This window comes from Arachis hypogaea, chromosome 13 (genome assembly GCF_003086295.3).
Source record: "Arachis hypogaea cultivar Tifrunner chromosome 13, arahy.Tifrunner.gnm2.J5K5, whole genome shotgun sequence".
Classification (NCBI taxonomy): Eukaryota; Viridiplantae; Streptophyta; class Magnoliopsida; order Fabales; family Fabaceae; genus Arachis; species Arachis hypogaea.
This window is the reverse complement of record NC_092048.1, coordinates 8,884,274-8,908,092: the sequence shown is the minus strand read 5'-3', so window position 1 is coordinate 8,908,092 and position 23,819 is coordinate 8,884,274. Positions and strand designations below refer to the sequence as shown.

At 39.8% G+C, this 23,819-nt stretch overlaps 1 protein-coding gene, 1 long non-coding RNA gene and 1 other non-coding gene across 3 annotated transcripts; 1 reads left to right on the top strand and 2 right to left on the bottom strand.

Moving 5' to 3' along the window:
• Positions 1-320: 320 nt before the first annotated feature.
• Positions 321-4,192, bottom strand: LOC112737030 (endo-1,4-beta-xylanase 5). Its single transcript, XM_025786735.3, has 8 exons — positions 3,212-4,192; positions 3,093-3,127; positions 2,845-3,001; positions 2,352-2,524; positions 2,166-2,267; positions 1,793-1,939; positions 1,073-1,711; positions 321-846 (listed from the first exon to the last, which is right to left on the bottom strand). The coding sequence occupies exons 1-8, from the start codon at positions 3,282-3,284 to the stop codon at positions 505-507; spliced, it is 1,668 nt and encodes a 555-aa protein (XP_025642520.1). The 5' UTR covers positions 3,285-4,192; the 3' UTR covers positions 321-504.
• Positions 2,706-2,778, top strand: TRNAE-CUC (transfer RNA glutamic acid (anticodon CUC)). Its single transcript has one exon. It is a non-coding gene; the product is annotated as a tRNA-Glu (tRNA).
• Positions 4,193-6,130: 1,938 nt separating the features above from the next.
• Positions 6,131-12,199, bottom strand: LOC112737029 (uncharacterized). Its single transcript, XR_003168864.3, has 3 exons — positions 11,685-12,199; positions 9,713-9,757; positions 6,131-6,412 (listed from the first exon to the last, which is right to left on the bottom strand). It is a non-coding gene; the product is annotated as an uncharacterized lncRNA (long non-coding RNA).
• Positions 12,200-23,819: the final 11,620 nt, after the last annotated feature.

The window sequence follows — 23,819 nt, the reverse complement described above, 5'->3', positions numbered from 1 at the left end:
AAAAATAATATTTTTTCCATGCGTATATAAATAAAAAAGCCTGCAAATAACATTGCTAGCAAAATATGTTGCTCCATCTTTACTTAGAGATTTTGGTTCAAATCTCCCTTCTAACTTAAAAAAAAAAAACATGCGGCTCCCACCTTTGTTATAATCAGAGCATGGTATAAAATTGATACTAAAGTTACATAAAGATTTCCTGTCCAGCTAAACTTTATGGTACACATCATGTGACAGAAATAATTAACCAGTGCAAGAGAATTTACATAGAGGTTACTATATGATTTTTCAAGTAGAATGTATATATACTAGTAGAACTCTGAATGAAAATTATCCCCATTCAAGCATTCAACAATTTCTTCAAATAGTTAAATTTACAGATTTGACATGTATATCATGTAAATTACTGCATGCGTCTATGATCTATAAAGGTAACAGTATCATGATCAGGAAAACAATTATATCCTGTTAGATTAACCTGCTACATAATTTTAAACTGAAAAATCAAAGTCTAATACTGATAGTAACATGTTTAGTTTCTCTACCTCCACAGAGAGAAAAAGTTGTATCTGCAGTTTTGTTACCATATGTGGCAGTGACTCTATATTCTCCTAAGAATCCAAAAATGCTGTAAGAACCATGTTCATCTGTCACTCCTTCTGCATGACCAGTTTGCCATTCTTGAAGAAGCTTGTCCACAACATCACCTGATGGAAGGTTTCTGAAATCATTGTCTGTGAGACACATTTGGTAGCATCCTTGTGGATGAAGTGCAGTCCATAGCATTATTCCATTCACTGAAGGATGAGAGAAGCCTTCCCTCAACACTTGTTCCAAATAAATAGCCTAAATATGGTAGCAAAGAAAGTCAACTAAATCAAGAAAATGCTGCTACCAACAAGGGTGTTGGCACATTAGTAGAGGCATGCTACAATCCTAGAAAAAAATTGGGGTGCGTTTGATTTGCATTTTCATTTTCAGTATTTTCTTCTTCTTAGATTTTGCAAAAATAAAATCAGAAAATGAAAACGCAAACAAAACACACCTTGATTTGAAACACTAGATGACTTACCTGAGTATCTTTATCAAGTGTCTTGCTAATATCAACCTCAGTTAGCCAAATGGGAAGGTTGAGTGTTGCCAACTTGTCTATGATGGCTCTCATAAGGGGAAGATTTGGAACTGTGAAGTGACTTTCTAGGCCAATTCCATCCATGAATACACCATTTTGTTGCAATTCTCTGAGCCTTGAGATATATGTGTCAACAGTTGAATTCACATCACTGCAGGTTTCCACCACATTGAAGTCATTCATGAAAAGGGTTGCTAATGGATCAGATTTATGTGCAGTTTCAAAGAAATGCAATGTGGCATCAGGTCCAAGCCTTTTCTCATAGAAATCAAAGTGAAGCATTTCATTGCTGACATCCCAATGTATGAATTCTTCTCTGTATTGGTTCATAAGACTCTGAATTCTTGAATCAACAGCAGCTTGTAATTGAATTCCGGTAAGGTTTCGTGCCCATGCAGGCGTGTATTTAGGATCTTCCCAGAAGATGTTGTGACCTCTAGCTATGATTTTGTTTGCTCTAACAAATTGTAGCATTTGATCTGAAATTGTATAATTGACCTTGCCTTGATCAGGTTCTGTGGCATACCATTTTAGCTCATTTTCAAACACTGCAGCATTGAATCTTTTCACAAACCAATTCTGTGCAGAACAATTAAAAAAGGCATGAACTAACTAACTACCAATTGAATGTAACTAAGTTTTAGGAGAATGTTGCAAAACCTGATAGGGCATGTTGCCAAGAATGGTCTTGGCTATTGCAGATCCAAAAGGGAAGTCCTTTGAGATCTGCTCTATATTGATGGTGGCTCCTTGCATTCTCTTCCCATTGCTATCTGACACATGAATCGTTACGGCTTGCTTTCGATGCTATCAAATTGGAAAAGATTAAAATATGTTTAGGATGCTGAATTAGACAAAAAAGAAATAAAATACTTATAATTTAGAACAATATCAATCTCATTTCATGTCATAGGCATATGTAACTTTTTCCTTATTTTTGAATGTTATGTGCATATTTGAAGGAAAACATGCTGCATTGTGTTGTGCTGAAATCTTGGAGCTACAAAAAAGAAAAAAAGTTGATTGTACTAACAGTGTTGATTAGGTACTCTTGATTGAATCTCCATTGCTGCTTAGTAAATGGCTGCAGTGATGGGCTAGCTAACTCTATATTTATATCTTTACCATCAGTGTTCTGCATCATTATAAAATCATTAATGCTAATTTTTGGACAATGCCATTAACTAATAATGCTGAAAAGACAGCATAGCTAAAGTACCTGAAAGAAGAGCATAGATGAAGTAGAAGGCCAATTAAGAAGAAATCCACCTTTAAGAAATGACCAGCATCCACTCTTGGCCAAAACTGTTCCTATGCAATCATAGGTTTCATTTTCTGTTTGCAAGCTTGCCCTTATTAGACCTGAACTTGAACCTTCAATTCTCACCCAAACTATAGTGTTTTTTTAATAAAAAGAGAAGGTGCAATTAGGTATCATATTCAACACTCTAATATAAAATGTGCAAAGAAACATCTATATTCAATGGTGTAAATTTGATTGACAAAAACCATGGGCAAGGAAATCCATGGTTTTCATAAATCATTATTTAACTTATCCTTATAACAACATCAATCCGTTGTAGTCTAGGTGGTTAGGATACTCGGCTCTCACCCGAGAGACCCGGGTTCAAGTCCCGGCAACGGAAAACTTTTTATGAACATTTGTTTTCAATTCTCTGAAATACAAGAGTGTAGAAAGAGCATAACCGTACCGGAGAAAGAGTAGATAGTGTCTTGTGTAAGGCTATGGAGAATGAATGAAGGACCATCAACTGCATACAAGGCAATGGCATGTTGAACTCCCCCAGATTGTGGCTGACTCTCAAAAACTCCACCATTGTAAAGTGGCTTCTCAGGTTCCTCTTTGCACTGAAACAAACAAAAATAACATATATTTTAGCTTTCTGAAAATGGCACTTCTTCAGTGATATCAGGTGATGATTTCATTACTGTATTGTACCTCAGTGTAAGCAGTGGAATCATACATGGGTCCATCTGCAGCACATAGAAACAAAACACAATAAAAAAATGTACTTATAGAAATCAAGTTTAAAGGAGGAAATAGGAATAAGAAAGAACCATGTAAAGGAGAAACCAAACAAGTCCCTACGAAGAGGACTAAAAGGATAAAGAATGGAATAATGTCCTGCATGGTTGGACCTGAAGTTTAATTTGAATCTATAGAATGACAATGATGAATGAAAAACCTTTTTTGACAGTGCAAGGAATTATAAGGAAGTGGTTTAGCATTATATACAATACAATACAATTCAAACACAAAGACCCGTGTATATATATATAGTATTAGTGAATCCAACAAAGGTTGATGCGACAAAAATTGTGAGGTGGATTTGGATTTTTTTGGAGGTGTGATATTTGATATCACAAGGGAAACAGTACAGTGTACCCTGCCTCTACTTCTTCAATTCACATGTTGATTGAAGGTGAAGGAGAGGTTCATGTGACTCTTGTTAATAAAACGCCAATTATGTAATAACTAGCTTGTTGCCAACACGTTTTTGCTATAGTATGTTATTGCCATAGCATCAACTTCAAAATGATGTTTGCTAATTCCAGAGTGCAGTATTTAATTGTAGTAATAAAAACATGTACGATAAGCTGCTTTGTATATTATTTAGTTATTTATTTTACAGTATATAGTCACTTATGTTTATAGTTGACCTACTACAGATGATGAAGGCCGCATAAATTTTTTTGGTGAAAGTAGTTGAGTGATTTACAAATAAGGACTATATGTTTGGTAGATGTTGCACAACTTCATAAAACCACTTCCCAAATGACACAAATAATTAACCCATCAATTTTCTGTTGTTATATATATAGACATATAATATAAAAATATCTTGAAAATTGTGGTTCCATAGTAATAAGATGGAAAACTGTAGCTAAAATCTTCACTTTTTGATAATGAAAGTAAATTAATATGAAACAATGCTGATCAAGTGATGAATGTCACATGAGAATCACCAAGAAGAACATGATGATGAGCATGCGCACACTTCATATTGGGACCATTTATATATAGGAATGTGCATGTCCATTTAATGGCACGGTGTGCAGCGTTTTAAGTTTTAAGGGTTGGAGTGTTTCTCTGTACAAGTAAACATTAATAAAGCCTATGCTTCAAGTATGGGGCACAGCATGGGAGACGCAAAGTCCCGCAAGCAAAGCCACATGAAGTGAACTTTGAAACACAATTCCAAACTTTACCTTTTAAGTGAAGTATCAAGCATGCTTTCCTATTGTCCCTTTGCTGTGCCCATTACAAATTCTTTTTTTGGTGTCTTGGACCAAATCGGAAAAAAAAGACTTGGGTGAGTTTAGGAAGCGCCCCTTTAGAAGACGCGTTTCAAGCCCGGTTATTTTTTGGTTTCGTGGCATCGTTTGAATTTGACACGTGAGGATACAGTCGATAGTTTCGTGCAACGAGGAGAATGGTGAAACCTGCAATCGGGAAGATCCCATTTTTTATTAAATACATTTTTGGCTGGTGTCTTTATGGTGGAAACATGATACATGAATATTATGTAAATATCATTTAAAATATTTTTTTGGGGGATGACATTTTTTTGGCCAGAAAGGGGGACTGTTCATCTGGGATTTACGTCTTTTTTTTTTTTTTCTTTTACATAAACCTTTGAAAGATATTAGCGATGGACTTTTTGGTGGCTGACTTCTAAATTTTTTTTTGAATTATGTTAGTCAAATTTTTTAAAGAAAGTAGAATAAATTTTGAAAGTGTTCAATTTTTTTTTTTGGTGCCAAAAGTGTTCAATTTTATGCAGGAATGACTATTATTATTTTAGTTGGTAGTGCATAGTGAATTATATATTGTCCGATTTTGGATAAATGTAATGTGTGTTTATTTTTCATGTAATACATATTTGAATTGATTGTAGATTTAATTATAAATTGTGTGTGGTTAATTAAATGAAATTTTAGAGTAAATATTTGTTGGAAAAGTGATGTTCAATAAGAATTTGTCTAAAAATAAAAGTATTAAAAAGAATTTTTTTACAATTTGTGTGATTAAATAAGTAACACCAAAAATACTCCAAACAGCAAATATATTGGCAGAAATTAAATAATCAAACACTAAAATTTTTATCATGGAAAAATCTCTAAAAGAGGGACAAAAAATCCATTGGATCTAGTTCAGTAAAATCTTTCACTATCAAAATAATGAGTATACAATCAATCTTTTTAGTGGCATTAGGACATCTCAACAATTAGCAAAATACATCATGAAAACCGATGGAATCAACATAAACCCTCCACAAAAGTGGGTATCTCAAATCAAACAAAAAAAAAAGGCAATACAATTAGTAAGTTATATCTAATGTACAATATTGGACTGCTCTTTTCCCCCCAAATTTCTTCTTCTCTTCGACGCCCAGAAGCACTCTTCTCTCCCTCACTGTTTACTTTTCTTTCTTTCAAAAAAAAAATGAGAGGCATTAACTCTCTCCCTCTCTCTCTTTCATCGTGGCTTATAAGCCACGATTTTTTTTAAGTTATGTGGGTCTCACTTGAGTGGGGACCCACCAACAGTATTATGGTAAGGATTTAGCTAATATGTGTCTTTAAGGCACATAAGATCATGCAAAAGCTTAACATAAAAAATATAAATAATATAGCAATGCTAAGGACTATGATTCCATAAGGCGGATATCACGTTAGCCCCTTTGATCCAAAGTCACACAGAAAATCTATCATTTTGAAAAAACAATAGTTACCGTATTAGTGTTTGCATTAGTGTTTTTAGTGCGATTTTGTTGCACCTTTCGCTGTCTATCTCGCAGTGAAAATTGATGCTAAACTGATTGAGATCAAGGTGTAAAAGGAGGGGAATAGTGGCCCTAGAGTTCATTACAAAAACAAAATATAATCATTCTCCCTCTCTTTTGTCCTCTTTTATTAAGGCAAAAAGTTTACGTGGATTCAACCCAATAGCATAGTCAAGCAGTCTCAATTCGAAAAAAAATAAAACATGAATATAAAAACCTACACATATTCTCAACTTCCAAAAATAATTCATTGGACCGGCCTACATCGTTATTGCCGAATCCACCAATCAAGAGTTGTAAATTCCAAAATCATGTATTGTTCAAACTGAATATGCAAAATAGCCATTACACATAGAGTGTTTTTTTCTCCGTACAGTCGATCCTATAACTTGTTTGAGAAGTCATGAACAGTGCTGATAATCGAGGAGAAGCAGTGACAAAGAAACCTCCCTTTACTGAGGAGCAAGATCTGCTGAAGAGAAGTAAAAAGAAAGTGAGAAAGGACGGTAAAGGTTTTACAGGAAGCCAACAACCTGTGCTAAGAGAAGAAAACTGGATGATTGAAAATAGTACAAGCAACGAAAACCAATCTAAGAATCGGTCATTTGCTCAAACCGTGAAGAATAGTCTCATGATAGCCACACTGAAGGTGAAGATTTAGATTTGGCTATCGACACCGGAAAGGAAGAAGCAAAAGGAGCTAAGACAGACACGGTGAGTGATTCATAGTCTGACATCAAAGTGGAGAAAATTGAGGAAGGACTTTTTAATATTGTCATCAGTAAAGAGACTGAGAGAAACTTATGGAATCCATGGTGAAATACATTTATAGTAAAACTGTTGGGGCGAAAGGTGGGATATACAGCAATGAAAAGAAGATTAGAGATAATGTAGTGTAACAATGGAAGTCTTGATGTCATTGACTTAGGACAGGACTTCTATTTAGTCAAGTTTTACTCAAACGAAGATTTTGATTTTACCTTATTGGAAGGACCATAGAAGCTTTATGATCACTATCTAACAGTGAGACTTTGGGAACCTAATTTTAACCCTCAAACAGTCACTATAGACAAGGTAACAGCATAGATTAGACTTCCATGGCTACCTATTGAACTCTATGATAGAAACATTTTGAAAAAAATTGGAAATCTTATCGGATGGACTGTGAAGGTAGATAGCAATGTGGCTGAATTATGTAGGGGCAAATTTGCAAGACTGTGTGTTAAAGTTGATTTAACTAAACCCATAATGGGGAGATATTTAATCAATGGAAGGGAATACCGAGTAGAGTATGAAGGTATTCATCAGATATGCTTTTCTTGCGGGAGAATAGACCATGAGCAAAAAGATTGCCCTTTAAAACAAGCTCCAAAAGCAACAGAAGCTCAATCAATCCAAGACTCTCCAAAGAATGAAAGATCCAATGGAGTTGCAGAAATGAGACAAGAACAAGAAAAACAAGGGTGATTGGATAAGGAAAAACAGGTTGACACTACAGGGCAGGACAAATACGGAGAATGGATGGTTGTCCAAAGGCCAAAAAAGGGGAAAAAGGGGCAAAAAGAAACTGAATCTAGAGACATGGGAGGAAGAGGAAGGTCAAGATATAGTGTGCTGACCATTGAGGAAACATCACAGGAGAAAGAACAAGAAGAGAGAGAAGGTGACAATAATGCTGAAAGAGAAACAAATAACGCACACAAGTCAAGAACCAAAGACAAGGGAAGCAGGAGCAAGCATATAGTGGAAGATAGGGAAACAAACCAGGAGACTAATAAAGAACCAATAGCTTAAAAAAAGAGTTGTAACGAAAATGAAAAAGAGCAGAGAGTGAGGACAATAAAACAAGGAATCAACCATTATGAGCAAAACTGGGCAGAGGAGGCTAATGGGACCCCTTCCTTAATGGAAGAATGCATTCAACCTTCATATCAAGCCCATCCAATAGAAGGAAAACCACCAGACCCCATAAATGTTGAGACAACAAAGGTGGTGCCTATGAAAACAGAGGGCACTGAAGGAGGGCAGGCGAGCTTGCTAGAAGGAATAGATTTCACAACGCTAAAAACTAGTATTTTAGAGGACACTGAAATGAAGATGAACTAAATTCCAGGTGTGCTCTTTTCTTTTGAAGTAGTTTTTGTTGTTTTAGCTTTCTTTAACCTTTAGTTATCCTTTTTAATGATCACAATAATCTGGAATGAGAGGGGCTACTAGTGGAGCGTTTAGAAGGATTTATAAAGAGATGATGAAACAATATAAGTCAGACATTACCATTCTTTTATAAACAAAGTGTAGAGGACAAGTTGCTAGAAATGTTATTAAGCAATTAGGATACACCAATTACATTATTGAGGAAGCTTAAGGGTTTGCAGGTGGGATATGAATTTGCTGGAACAGGAGTGACATCAATATTACTTCAATAGAAGCACATCAACAATATATACACATAAAGGTCCAAGAATATGGAAGAGGATAATGGTTTTTCACTACAGTATATGCTAATCCTCATTAACAAATTAGAAGGGAGCTATGACCCAAATTACAGAACATAGCTAACACTGATAGTGGGGAGTGGCTTATTGCAGGGAGATTTTAATGACATTAAAGATAGTTCAGAGAAAAGGGGAGGTGCAGCCATAGATCTAAGGGCTTGCAATGCTTTCATTAATTGGATCAATAACTGTGATTTAATTGACCTGGGTTTCATTGGATCGAGATTCACTTGGAGAGGTCCTCAATGGGAAGGCCAAGAAAGAATTTTTAAAAGATTGGACAGAGCTATGACTAATTTAAGTTGGAGAAACAGATTCCAAGAAGCTACAATGGAGATGCTCACAAGAATGAAATCTTATCATCATCTCCTTTTAATTACTACTGAAAAATGCTTAAATGAAACAAGGGATAGACCTTTTCGCTTTGAGGCTATATGGACTATGCATCCAGACTTCTAAAATTTAATTGAAACAAGTTGGAATAATCATTATTATCTCAACAATGCTCTTGAAAAACTAAAGAAGGACTTAATCGAATGGAACAAGAGCTGTTTTAGGAATATTTTCAAAACTAAAAGAAGAATACAAAATAGACTTGCAGGAATTCAGACAAGTAGCACATATAGAAAAAATCCTTACTTAGATGGTTTGGAACAGAAGCTTGTAAGGGAGCTAAACGAGGTTTTGGACACGGAAGAAACCTTTTGGTTACAAAAATCGTGGGAGAAATGGATCATGGATGGAAATAGAAACACTAAGTTCTACCACAGCAAAGCTATAGTTAAAAGAGGAAAAAATAGAATTCTTAAACTCAGAGGACAAAAGGGGGAGTGGATTGAAGAAGAGGAGGAATTGAAAAAGTACATCACTTGCCATTTCAAAAACCTTTATCAAGAAGAGGTAAGAGTTGTTCCTTTTGAATTAGACCATTATGACCCCCTAATTTCAGTTTATCTGATTGCAGGAAGCTTGCAGCTACTCCTACGAAAATGGAAATCCGAAGGGCTTTGTTCAACATAGGATCTCTCAAGACTTTAGGAAGTGATGGCTTTTTGGCACTTATTTATAAAAATAATTGGGGATCATAAAGAACAAAGTGTGTGATTTTATCCAGAGCTGCTGGAATGAACCGGGGATCATAAAGCAAGCCAATTCCACACTCATCACGCTAGTTCCAAACCTTAACCATCCGGAGTCCATCAACCAGTTTCGGCCGATAGCACGGTGTAATGTGACCTATAAGGTGCTAACCAAGATAATAGTAGACAGAATCAAACCTCATCTCAATGATAGAATAGCGGTGCACCAATCAAGTTTTATTCCTGGAAGAAAAATACAAGACAATATCATTATTGCAAAGGAGCTCATGCATAATATGAAGAGAATGAAAGGAAAAAAATATTTCATGGCTATAAAAATTGACTTCGAAAAGGCTTATGACAAGCTTAGCTGGGACTTCATTAAAGTTAGACTTAAGGAGTTTAAATTACCAGTGAAAGTGTGATCCAAATAATTATGCAATGCATTAACTTAGTGTCCTATAATGTGTTGTGGAATGGAAACAAGACAGAGGAGTTCATTCCAAAAAGAGGGGTGAGACAAGGCGACCCCATCTCTCCATAATTTTTCGTTATCTGTATGGACAAGCTAGCTCAGCTGATAGAGGAGTTGGTGCATCTAGGAGAGTGGAAACCTATGGCAGTAGGTAGAAGGGGACCAAGAATATCCCATCTGATCTTTGCCGATGATGTTCTTTTATTCACAGAAGCCAGCCAAGAACAAATGCAAAGGGTTAAAAAAACGCTAGAAAAATTTTGCAAGGCGTCTGGATTGAAAATTAACGAAGAAAAAAATCTTCAATTGTCTTCTCAAAAAGCACAAATATAAATTTAAGGAGGAGGATTATGGACATAGAGAAATTCAGAGAACAAAAGGAATTCAAAAAATACCTTGGAACCCTGGTTACAAATAATAGAAGAGGCAAGGAAAAGTTCAAAGATGTTATGGGAAAGGTTCAGAGTAAACTCAAGGGATGGAAGAGTAAGTGTTTATCTCTTGCAGAAAGATTAATGCTGGCTCAAGCATCCATTAGTCTTGCTCTTAACTTCCAAATGCAACACGATAGAGTTCCTAAAAGAGAATGTCAGGAAATTGAAAAGCTTCAGAGGAGCTTCATATGGGGGGATGAACCCAAGCATTTGAAAATACACTTAATCAGTTCAAAAACTCTATGTCGTCCTAAGTACGAAGGGGATATTGGCTTCAGAAAAATCACATCAATGAATGATGTCTTCTTGATGAAAATCCTTTGGCAAATGGAAGGGAACCTAAGAAGCTATGGGTTGAGATGCTAAAACAGAAGTACTATCTAGGAGGACAATTGAAAAACAACATAAGAAGCAAAAGCTCTTATTCCACGCTTTGGAAGAAACTCGTGAAAATATGGCCAATCTATCAAAAAATTTCAATACAATACATAGGAAATGGCTGCGCAACCAACTTCTGGAAGGATCAATGGGTGTTGGGAGAAGGAGCTCTCAAAAATCATACTCTCAACTCAAACATGAATAGCAATAGCATGGTGAAGGACTGGACCCAAGAGACAGGAGAATGAGATAGAGAACAACTTAGACTCAATTTACCAGAAGCAATTGTTCAAAAAATCACAGCAATGTGCCCACCAAATCAAGATCAATAGGGAAATAAGAGAGGATGGAAGCATACAGAGGATGGAGATTTCTCAATAGCAGCAACTTATAAAGCCTTAAACAATTGGTCAAAATTTCAAAAAACGATATGGAAGCAGATATGGGAATGAAAAGAGACACAAAAAATTAAAGTGTTCATATGAACCGCTCTCCATAGAAAAATTCTAACAAATGAGAGGAAATAAAAAATATTTAAGGGAAGCGGAGACTGTTATGCTTGCCATAGAATGCAGGAAAGTTGCATACATGTGTTAAGGGATTGCCAGAGAGTATCAACAATTTGGGTCCAACTCTTAGATTCATCTAAAATTCAATCCTTCTTCAACCTAAACTGGGAGGAATGGGTAAAGCTAAATTTGACACAGCAACTAGGGAAGAGAAGAGATTTTGATTGGAAAGATATTTTCATGGTAGCCTGTTGGAGAATGTGGTATTGGAGAAATAAGGAAATTAATTATGACAACTACAGAAGATCGTACCAACTCATATCAAAATCATGAATCAAGTTCAGGAAATTAAACAAACTCTGGAAAGGAATTACCTGATTAAAGGATTGAAGATGAAATATGAGATTCACGTCAAATGGGTGCCACCGCCAGAAGGATGGGTAAAGCTTAACACAGACAGGTCTTCACAGGGGAACATGAGATGCGCTGGCTATGGCAATTTGGTGAGAAATGAGGACGGAAGATGGGTTGCTGGATTTACCTGTAGGATTGGCAGCTGCACAACATTTACGGCAGAGCTATGGGGTGTCATGGAAGGCCTGAAATCAGCCTGGGCTATGGGAATGAAGAGAATCATTGTGGAGTGCGATTCGACGGCTGTTGTTAAGCTGTTGAATAGTGAAAGAAATTTGAAAAACATCCCATTTCTCTAGTTAGACGAATTGTTCTGAAAAAGAATGACTGGAGAATATTTTTTGTACAAATTTATAGAGAAATCAATAGATGTGCTGACTATTTAACTAAAAAAACTTAAAAACTGGTGATGATTTTTTGTTTTGGGATACACCATCTCCAGAGTTAGCTAGACTCATCCATGAGGATTATATAGGGGCTTCATTACCTCAATTCATTTGTATATAAGATGTCTTTTTTTTTGGGCTTTTGTTAGCCTTGGCGTTGTACCAAAAAAAATTCAAAAAATCTGTCTCCAGAACAAATATTAGTAATGCAGTCACTTTTTAAATTAATGTTACCATCCGCGGTGAAATCAAAAAGCAACAAAAAATCCACATAACCATTACTTTTGGTGTCAGGTTGTGTCAAAACCACGGAGACGCCTGAAACGTCTCTTCTGAAGGGACGCATTTTAAAATTTACCTATTTTCTTTTGGATTTTTATTTTATAGAAACTTATTAATTGAGAGGAATTTTATAAAAAAATATAGAAAATTTAAAAAGTTCTTATATATTTATCAAAGTTTTTTAAAAAACTTTTACTAATTAATAATCATAATCATATTAGCTTAATCTTTTTATTTTTCTAATTTCACAAAGTTATTTACATGCAAAACAACAAGAATAAATGTTAAATTTTTTGTTCAAATTTTGTGTAGGTTAACTTGGTTCTTCTAACATTTGAATTAAATTAATATACCAAATTAACGTTTTTTTTTGGGTGGGGAGAACGGGGTTAAGGACTCCAAGACAGCACAAAAAACGAGAAAAACAAACCAGAAGGGAAAAGAAAAAATAGAGCTGAGTAATCAAGCTCCTCTTATTATAAAAGATCCTAGACTATCCATGACAATTGTATAATACGTATCCGGGGATGCTGCATCAAAAAGATGAAGGTCAAAGGGGAAGGTCATGGCCTTTCTTAGCAAGAATATCAGCTACCGTGTTGACCTCACGAAGGGTATGAATAAACTCCACTTTTTGGATTCTGCTGGTGAGTATATTTATATCAGACACAATGATGAGAAGGGCATCCAATCTTGACAAAATTGATAGAACAAGCAATCTGCAATCCTTTGATAATTTCCCATAACTCCGCGTGCATGATAGAACAACTTCCCATTTGTTAAGGCTTTGTTTGGGTATAGAAAAGAAAATGGAAGGAAAGAAAATAAGAAGAAAGAAAATGAGAGAAAAAAAATAGAAAAAAAATTAGAATTATTTATATGTTGTTTGGATGAAGATAAAATAGATGAAAAGAAAATAGAGAGAAAATTTTCTTTTATTTGGATAAAAAAAAGTGAGAAGAAAGAAAATCATAATAGAATAAAATTACATTAATATCTTTATCTATATTATATGTAAATTATAATTTATTAATAATAAGAGGTAAATATGTAATTTTATTTATATTTGTTACTGTTCATACCCTGGCCCAATAAATAGGGCCCAGGATCCAAGCAAAGAGGCCCAACCCAAAGGGGTTGGCCCTCCCCCAGTACCAGCCTTCATCCCCAGAAGTCGGTACTGAACACGACCGGCTCCAAAGAAGTCGGATACGAGGGTTAGCTGGCAGATAACACTCATTCGAATGAGTAACTGCCCCTAGAAACTCTCTAACCACTTCATAGAGCCATATCTTAACCTCCCTAAGATATGGGAACGGTTATCCACCTAAAAAGGTGGCACTACTTCAGCGGTGGTTATTGGTTCACCACTATAAATACCCTGACATCCCTCAGGTATCACTAAGTCCCAATACATTCTCAACTTGCTCACACTCTTGCTAACTTAGGCATTGGAGTGTCATTGCAGGTACCACCCCCCATTCTTCCACACGCACACGTCGGACGGAGGAACACCGAGTTTCAGGCGCACTCGATAGCCACCTCCCTCACGCGTTTGGGCCAACCAACGTCATCCGGCCCACTAATCTCTGGTTACCCACCGTAACATTGGCGCCGTTGCCGGGGACCCGAGAGATTAACCAGTGATGGCGGAAAGACCCCCTGAAGAAGGTCATGTGGAGACAGATTCTGATCAAGAGAATTTGAACACTGGAAACAATGAAGCAGATCAGAACCTCCATCAGGAAGCTAATGATCAAAATAAGGAAGGCACTTCCGGAATCAAAAATCCGAAGGTAAACTCCTCGGAGGGGCGCGAGTCAGAAAAAGAAGGACCCCCTCTCGCTAGTGAGCTTATGGGGCTAATCCATAGCCGTCTCGAGCAGCTAGAACAGGAGCGGGAACGACAAAGGGAAGCTGAAAAGAACCTAAAAGAGGAGATGGAGCGACGAAAAGAGTTAGAAAGAAAACTCTTAAAGTTAGAATCCTCCCTCAAGGGTCGGAATTCCCAAGGCGATAGAGAAGATTCTCCCTTAGGAGAGAAAGATCCGTTTAGCGAGGACATAATGAGGGCAAAAGTTCCGAGAAACTTTAGAAGCCCCGATATGGACCTCTACGATGGAACCACCGATCCAAAGCATCATCTGAGCAACTTTAAAAGTCGGATGTATCTGACCGACGCTTCTGACGCTACGCGATGCAAAGCTTTCCCGACAACCTTGTCAAAAGCAGCGATGAAGTGGTTCGACAGTCTCCCTCCGAGGTCAATTACCAGTTTTGAAGACCTCTCAAGAAAATTCTTGATGAGGTTCTCCATCCAGAAGGACAAAGTAAAACATGCACCAAGCCTCCTGGGAATAAAACAGGAGGTCGGGGAGTCCTTACGGGCCTATATGGAAAGATTCAACAAAGCATGTTTGGAGATTCAAGACCTGCCCACCGAAGCGGTCATCATGGGGCTAGTCAATGGTCTTAGAGAAGGTCCCTTCTCACAGTCCATATCAAAAAGACACCCCGCCTCTTTAAATGATGTACAGGAAAGAGCTGAAAAGTACATCAATATGGAAGAAAACGCTAGGCTAAGAGACCCGAGTTTGCGAATCGGGCACCCTCCCTCAACGAAAGAAAGGGAGAGGGAAGCGAAGAAGAAGGAAGAGCTCGGCCTTGATAGGCCAAGAAAATATCACTCTTATACTCCATTGAAAGTTCCTGTAGTGGATGTATACAGAGAAATTTGCAATACTGAAAGGCTGCCTCCCCCCAGACCCATCAAGAATAAAAAAGGGGGGAGCCGCAGTGATTACTGCGAGTACCATAAGATATATGGACACTCCACAAACGACTGTTACGACCTTAAAAATGTGATAGAAAAGCTAGCCAGAGAAGGTCGGCTTGACAGATATCTCATAGAAAGGTCGGACGGTCATGGAAAAAGAAAGCGAGAAGATACGGATAGAAGAGACCCACCACCACAAACTCCGGAGAGACATATCCATATGATCTCAGGAGGATTTGCGGGAGGGGGACTCACAAAATCCTCTCGAAAAAGACATCTCAAGAGAGTCCACCAGGTCGAAGAGGGGTCCTCCGATCTTCCGACCATTTCATTCACAAAGGAAGACGGGCGAGGAATAATCCCTGGGCACGATGACCCAGTGGTAATTACCATGATCCTGGCAAATGCCCATCTACACAGAACCCTAGTAGACCAAGGAAGCTCAGCAGACATCCTCTTTAAGCCCGCTTTCCACAAACTAGGTTTAGATGAGAAAGAGTTAAGAGCCTACCCCGACACCTTATACGGATTAGGTGACACGCCGATAAAGCCACTAGGATTTTTACCCCTCCACACCACCTTTGGAAAGGGGGAAAAATCAAAGACTCTGAGTATAGACTTCATAGTCATCGACGTGGGGTCGGCTTATAATGCTTTAATCGGCAGGGCTACCCTTAATCGACTCGGAGCGGTGGTATCGACGCCCCACCTCTGCATGAAGTTCCCGACCTCGTCGGGAATAGCAACGGTGAGGGGAGATCAGAAGCTGGCAAGGAAGTGCTACAATGAAAGCCTAAACCTGAGAGGAAAAGGCAGAGAAGTCCACACCATATAACTCGGGGGAGCAAGGGTTAAAGAAGAGCTACGACCACAGTCCGGGGGAAAAACTGAGGAAATTCAGGTCGGCGAAGAGGAAGGAAAAAACACTCACATAGGAGCCAACCTAGGGGAAACCCTAAGACAATGGTTGACTAAGCTCCTAAGAGATAACTCCGATCTCTTCGCCTGGAAGGCCTCCGACATGCCTGGGATAGATCCCGAGCTCATGTCTCACAAGCTCTCGGTCTACTCAGGGTCCCGACCTGTACAACAAAGAAGACGCAAGCTCGGCCCAGAGCGAGCCCTAGTAGTAGAAGAGCAAGTGCAGGCGCTCCTAGAAGCCGGCTTCATCAGAGAAGTCAAATACCCAACATGGCTAGCCAATGTAGTGCTAGTCAAAAAACAAAATGGTAAATGGAGAATGTGCGTCGACTACACCGACTTAAATAAGGCATGTCCCAAGGACCCCTATCCACTACCAAGCATTGACGCCCTAGTGGACTCTAGCTCGGGGTATCAATACCTATCATTCATGGACGCCTACTCCGGATATAACCAAATCCCGATGTATGAACCAGACCAGGAAAAAACATCATTCATCACGCCCAGAGCCAACTATTGCTATGTGGTCATGCCATTTGGGTTGAAAAATGCAGGGGCCACATATCAGAGGCTGATGAATAAGGTGTTTACCCCCCACTTAGGGAGCTTAATGGAAGCATATGTCGACGATATGTTAGTAAAAACCAAGGAGAAGGTCGACCTCCTATCCGACCTCTCGCAAGTCTTTGACACCATAAGGTTGCACGGGATGAGACTAAATCCTGCAAAGTGCGCCTTCGCAGTGGAGGCAGGAAAATTTCTAGGATTCATGCTAACACAAAGAGGGATCGAAGCCAATCCCGACAAGTGTAGAGCTATCCTAGAGATGAAAAGCCCGACTTGTTTGAGAGAGGTCCAACAGCTGAACGGCCGACTAGCAGCTCTCTCCAGATTTCTGGCAGGATCAGCATTAAGATCCCTTCCACTGTTCTCCCTACTGAAAAAGGGGCACCAGTTTGAGTGGACTCCCGAATGCGAGGAGGCGTTCCAGGAGTTCAAAAGATTCTTAAGCCAACCTCCTATCTTGACCCGACCTATAGCCGGAAAAGACCTCGTCCTATACCTATCCGTGGCAGACAAGGTCGTCTCAGCAGCCTTGATAAGAGAAGATGAGGTCAGTCAGCACCCAATCTACTTCATCAGTAAAGTTCTACAGGGCCCTGAGCTAAGGTATCACAAATTAGAAAAGTTTGCCTACTCCTTAGTAATAGCCTCGCGAAGGCTGCGACCTTACTTTCAAGCTCACACAATAAGAGTCCGCACAAACCAACCCATGAAGCAAATCCTCCAAAAAACAGATGTTGCAGGAAGAATGGTCCAATGGGCAATAGAGCTCTCTGAGTTCGACTTGAAGTACGAAACTCGGACGGCGATTAAAGCCCAGTGCCTCGCCGACTTCATTGCAGAATATGCAGGGGACCAAGAGGACAAACCGACTACCTGGGAACTCTATGTGGATGGATCCTCCAATAAAACAGGAAGCGGCGCAGGCATAATATTGGTAGATGAAAGGGGAACCCAGATAGAGGTTTCCCTCAAGTTTGAATTCCCAGCTTCAAATAATCAGGCAGAATACGAAGCCTTGATCGCAGGATTAAAGCTGGCTGAAGAAGTCGGTGCCACGAAAGTGATGGTATACAGCGACTCCCAGGTGGTGACCTCCCAAATAAGTGGGGAATACCAGGCAAAAGACCCAACTATGAAAAGGTACTTGGAGAAAGCCTCGGAGCTCCTGGGGCGCTTTGCAGAAACCGAGGTGAAACACATAACTCGGGATCTAAACAGCAGAGCAGACGCCCTATCCAAGCTAGCAAGTACCAAGCCAGGAGAAAATAACAGAAGCTTGATTCAAGAGACTCTCCAGGAACCTTCAGTGGTAAAAACAGAAGACACACTAGAAGTCTTTGAAGTGGTCGGATTAAACCTCGGATGGATGAACCCTTTAGTCGAATACCTAAAATTCGACATCCTCCCTAAGGAGGAAAAAGAAGCCCGGAAAATCCGAAGGGAAGCACAACACTATACTTTGGTGAAAAATGTTCTCTACAGAAGGGGGATATCAACACCATTGTTAAAGTGTGTACCGACCTTAAAAACCACCGAGGTGTTGGAGGAGGTACATAGCGGAATCTGCGGGAACCACCTCGGAGCCAGGTCATTGGCCAGGAAAGTGATCCGAGCTGGATTTTACTAGCCAACCTTACAGAAAGATGCCACAGAATTTGTGAAAAAGTGCCAGCCATGCCAAATGCATGCAAATTTCCACGTGGCTCCCCCAGAAGAGCTCATTAGTATCACTTCTCCATGGCCCTTTGCAAAATGGGGAATGGATTTGTTAGGCCCTTTTCCCCAGGCGCCAGGACAAGTTAAATACCTAATAGTGGGAATAGATTACTTCACAAAGTGGATAGAAGCAGAACCACTGGCCACCATCACTGCACAGAGAAGTCGGAGGTTCCTCTACAAAAATATAATCACAAGGTATGGGATACCTTATTCCATTACCACAGATAACGGAACCCAGTTCACCGACTCCACCTTTAGAAGCCTGGTAGCCAGTATGAAAATTAAACACCAGTTCACCTCGGTGGAACACCCACAAGCCAATGGGCAAGCCGAAGCAGCCAACAAAGTCATTCTGGCAGGGCTGAAAAAAAGGTTACAAGACGCGAAAGGGGCTTGGGCTGAAGAACTCCAACAAGTACTATGGGCTTACAGAACAACTCCCCAATCCGCCACTGGAGAAACACCCTTCCGACTAGTCTATGGCGTAGAGGCCATGATCCCAATAGAGGTCAATGAGCAAAGCCCAAGAGTGATTTTCCACGACGAGATCAGGAATATACAGGGACATAAAGAAGAGCTCGACTTGCTCCCTGAAGTCCGAGAAGAAGCTCAGATAAGAGAAGCAGCATTGAAACAAAGGATGACTACAAGGTACAACAAAAAAGTCATTCGAAGGAGTTTCACCCCAGATGACTTAGTCTTAATCAGAAACGACATTGGGGTCAACAAATCTGGGGAGGGAAAGCTCGCTGCCAATTGGAAAGGACCATACAAAATCAAGGAGGTCTTAGGAAAAGGCTATTATAAGGTGACCGACTTAGGCGGCACCGAGTTACCAAGGTCATGGCATGCTTGTAATATGAAAAGGTACTACAGTTAAAAGCAAACTCTACTCCCTGATGTACTCTTTTCCCAGCTTCATGATTTTTTCCCAGAATCAAAGGGTTTTTTCTGAAGAAGGGTTTTTAACGAGGCATCACAGTAGGGGCTAAGGGAAACAAATTAGCAAAAGCCCTTAGTAGCAATAAGGTACCTCCTCAATTAATAAAGAACTCTTTCATTTTAAATATCTCTTTCAAAATTCCCTTTTTATTTTCTTTCTACGAAACGCGCCGATTTAAGCTCGACAAAACGTAAAAATCCCATGAACCGACCTAGATGGTCGTCAGGATAAAACGACGAGGTACAAGTCGGTGTAAAGAGGCTATAGAAGTCGATCATGATAAACTCGGGATCAGTCCGACTCACAGGGCGGAATGCGAAACCGAGTAAAATTAAAATGAATCGCAAAAGTAGCCTAAGTCACGAAAAACTCAATAAAACAAAATTGAGTACTAGGAATAACAAAAAGAGATAAGGAAAAACTAAGAAAAAGGCTGCCTTGAGAATCAAGGAAATTCAGAAAAGCAGGCAAGTCCTAAAGAAAAGGTTTTCTCCAGAAAAGATCAAAGAGTCAAAGGAACCACGAAAAGCATGCGCGCATAAGGTAACTCAAAGCCCTTATCCAAAAAGGGCATTTATTTAACGCTAAATTAAACCCCTATTAAAAAAGGGCATTACTGTTTTGTTTACGGCCTTAAAAGGCCAAAAAATTGTTCAAAACACCAACAAATAAATATAAAGAGTTTAAAAAGAGGGGCCCACAGGCCGGGCCCCAATAGCCAAAATCACTTTTTTAGAAGATCACCACCAGCAGAGTCAGGGGGAACGCCAGGAGCAGGAGTTGAAGAGGAAGTCAGAGGAACGGTAGAAGAACTCGGAGCGTCCTTAGAGCGAGGAGGGGACTCTACGATCCTCTGCCCCCGAGTCTTTAAATCAGACTCAGATTTCACTATGGGGGCAGGAGGATCCACGATGGCACCATCAATAACAACCTTATCAGGGTCCAAAGGAGAAAGGTCCAAGTCAGGAGCAATAACTCCGACCTGTTCCTTGAAAATCCTCCAGGCCTCATCAGCACCATCCGCAATAGAGTCCTCCAACTCGGTGTAGGCCTTCCGAGCGTTCAGTAAGTCGTTCTTTACAGACACAAGATCAGCAAATAAACTATTGTAGCTGGCTTGCGCTGCCTTCCTCAACTCCACCTCCATGTTGCATTGGGCTTGCAACTTCTGCCCCTTCTCTCGGAGGCTGTTCCTCTCCCCCTCCAGTTTGGCGACTTTCCCCTCCAACTCCTTCTCATGCTCCTGATATATACGAAGCCTACCCTCCAGCTCCTCGACCCTCGAGGTCGTCCCTAAAGAGCTGATGGGAGTCTTCTCAAATATATCCAAGAGTTTGCCACAAACCCCCGCCGTCTTGAGACTCTCCTCAACCACAGTAGTGAGGTAGTGCCGAACAGAAACATCATCCATACTCATACGAGCATGAGGATAGATGTTCTTTCGGACGAACGCAAGAGCGTCCGCCTCACCAGAAGCGCCAGACTCTAAGGTCTTGCGCTTCTTTGGCTCTGGTTCGGGAGTAGGTCGGATGGGAGGGGGTGGCAGAGAGGAAGCAGAGGAAGAAATTACAATAGGTTGAGAAGGAGTCCCAACGTTCCAAGGAGGAGGAGGGGGAGAGACAACCGTCCTAACACCTCCAGACCTGGCTCGAGACTTTGCCTTGGCTTCCTGAACCCTCTGGTAAGACTCTTGAGCGTTTTTCTTTGCCATCTCTGCAAAGACAAATTGGTAGCTAAAATCAGACAAAGTCGGTAAAAGAAATTGCAAGTCGGAAATAAGCAAGAAACACAAAAAGCTACCTAATTGTGACTGGACAAAGGTCGGCGACCCCTGGAGAAATTTTTTAGTATCCAAGTATGGGGCCCTCCCCCACGCTTCTCGGAGGAACCCCACAATGGCTGCTTCTACCTCATTTAAGTCATCCAGACCATATTTCTCGCAAGGGGAGGCCTCCAGCCAATATAAAGGAAATCGGGGAGAAGAATGATCATCCAGGAAAAAGGGGTGGTGACCCTCTACAGCTTGCACTTTGAAAAAGTAGTTCTTGAAGTCATGAAAGGACTCGTCAAAAAGGGTAAAAAGTCTCCGACCTTGTATGGCTCGGAACGACACCCACTGTTATTTATTGTTTAGCCCACTGAAGGGTTTTGTCATATGGAAAAGATGGAAAAAAATCTTTAAAGAAGCCGGGAACTCTAAAGCCTGGCTGACAAATTGATAAATTTTCAAAAAACCCCAAGAGTTGGGGTGAAGCTGGGTGGGAGCGACTCGACAGTGACGCAAAACAGATATCTCAAAATTCGAAAAAGGAAGAAAAACACCCAAACGGGTGATCATGCACTCATACATAAAGAAAAAATGAGGGGCCGCCTCATCGACTCTTCCAAAACAAACCCGGTCTTCAGGACCCGGGACTACCAATTCGTATTTTGGTTCATCATCCTCAGAAGTACAAATTCTGTGATGAGTGCGAAGGTTGGTAATGAACTCAGAATCGACTGAGGGCTCCTCCCCTAAGACCGTGACATCAACCCAGTGAGAGAGAGCATCTACAGAAGCCATTTCTTTTTATAAAAAAGGGGTAACAAACCTACAAGGGGAAAAGAAAAATCACCAACACGGTCTCTAAAGGGAGGAGGATGCGAAACTAAAGTCTACAAATCAAATTTATCTACAAAGGCATATTAAAGAACTAACCTTTATCCGGAAATAAGGGTTGGAAGCAAAAAGCCTTCGAAGACGCAAGAACGCAGCACGAACGAATGCAAGGAAAATTTGAAAGATCGCAGAAACGAAACAACGAAAGAGAGGGAAAATATTTATAAGAACGTTAGGGGCATAACGGTAAAATCGGGGCAATCATTAATGAAGATGCACCGTTACCAAGGCTATTAAATCCCTACGCACACCCCTAACGGACACGACGCTTGATTGGACGTAACTGTCAGAACCAAAAGGTCACGAAAAATCACGTCGGTTTTCAAACCATCACGTCGGTCCTCTCACAAATCGGCTATGACCCCGAGTTGAATACTCGAACCCAACTCTTAAAAATAAATTGGGCTCGAGTAGGGGCACTGTTCATACCCTGGCCCAATAAATAGGGCCCAGGATCCAAGCAAAGAGGCCCAACCCAAAGGGGTTGGCCCTCCCCCAGTACCAGCCTTCATCCCCAGAAGTCGGTACTGAACACGACCTGCTCCAAAGAAGTCGGATACGAGGGTTAGCTGGCAGATAACACTCATTCGATTGAGTAACTGCCCCTAGAAACTCTCTAACCACTTCATAGAGCCATATCTTAACCTCCCTAAGATATGGGAACGGTTATCCACCTAAAAAGGTGGCACTACTTCAGCGGTGGTTATTGGTTCACCACTATAAATACCCTGACATCCCTCAGGTATCACTAAGTCCCAATACATTCTCAACTTGCTCACACTCTTGCTAACTTAGGCATTGGAGTGTCATTGCAGGTACCACCCCCCATTCTTCCACACGCACACGTCGGACGGAGGAACACCGAGTTTCAGGCGCACTCGATAGCCACCTCCCTCACGCGTTTGGGCCAACCAACGTCATCCGGCCCACTAATCTCTGGTTACCCACCGTAACAGTTACATTTCTCTTCATTTTCATCTTATTTGTGAAGAGAAAATAATTTAGTGGGTCTCACATTACTTTTTTTTCTTTTTCTTTTTCTTTTATTTTCTCTTTTCATTCAAACAACAAAAAAAAACTTACTTTTCTGTCCATTTTCTCTCTTCCCGTTTTCTTTTCCTTCAAATTTCCTCTATCCAAACAAGGTGTAAGAACAACAAGGCGTATAAAATAACGAATTCGCTCTAGTCCTTTCCATCTCCAAGTAAGTCTATAGAGACAATCTGTTGAATTTAACTATTTGTACAGATTCAATAGTCTAAATTTAAGTCGCATATAAACACACTCCAATATATATAGAGAGTTTGTTTTTCTGGGTTATCCAACACAACACATGAGCTGATTTATGTTAATTATTATAACCCTTGATTTTATTCAATGTTAATTAAAAAGTTAACTAAAATAACTAAAATGTCAAAGTCAATATAGGTCTGTCTCTTTACGTTTCAAAAGAAGGTGATGAGATCACCGACTATGGCCGCCACCCATGCTTTTTAATTTGGTTTTTCAGATCACTTTTCTTTCCAACGTGGATAAGACGAAATCATCATTGTAACGAAAACTATATTCTAATGAAGAATAGAAGAGAAAATGGTGTTTGATGAATAGAAAAATAAAGCTCATATTATTGCTTGTATTGCAACTAATATCTCGTGTCTACGTTATGCAGAGTAAAGGGTATTCATACATACTGATAGAATCAAGAATGGATACAAGAGACCTTTCAACCATTTTTTGTTACATTGTGGACTATTCCCTTATCATCCTTCCTCAAACTCAAGGGTACTTTTGATGTAACCTTGAGTTTGCGTTTGTATCTGGTGAATGTGGGTAGAGATAAAG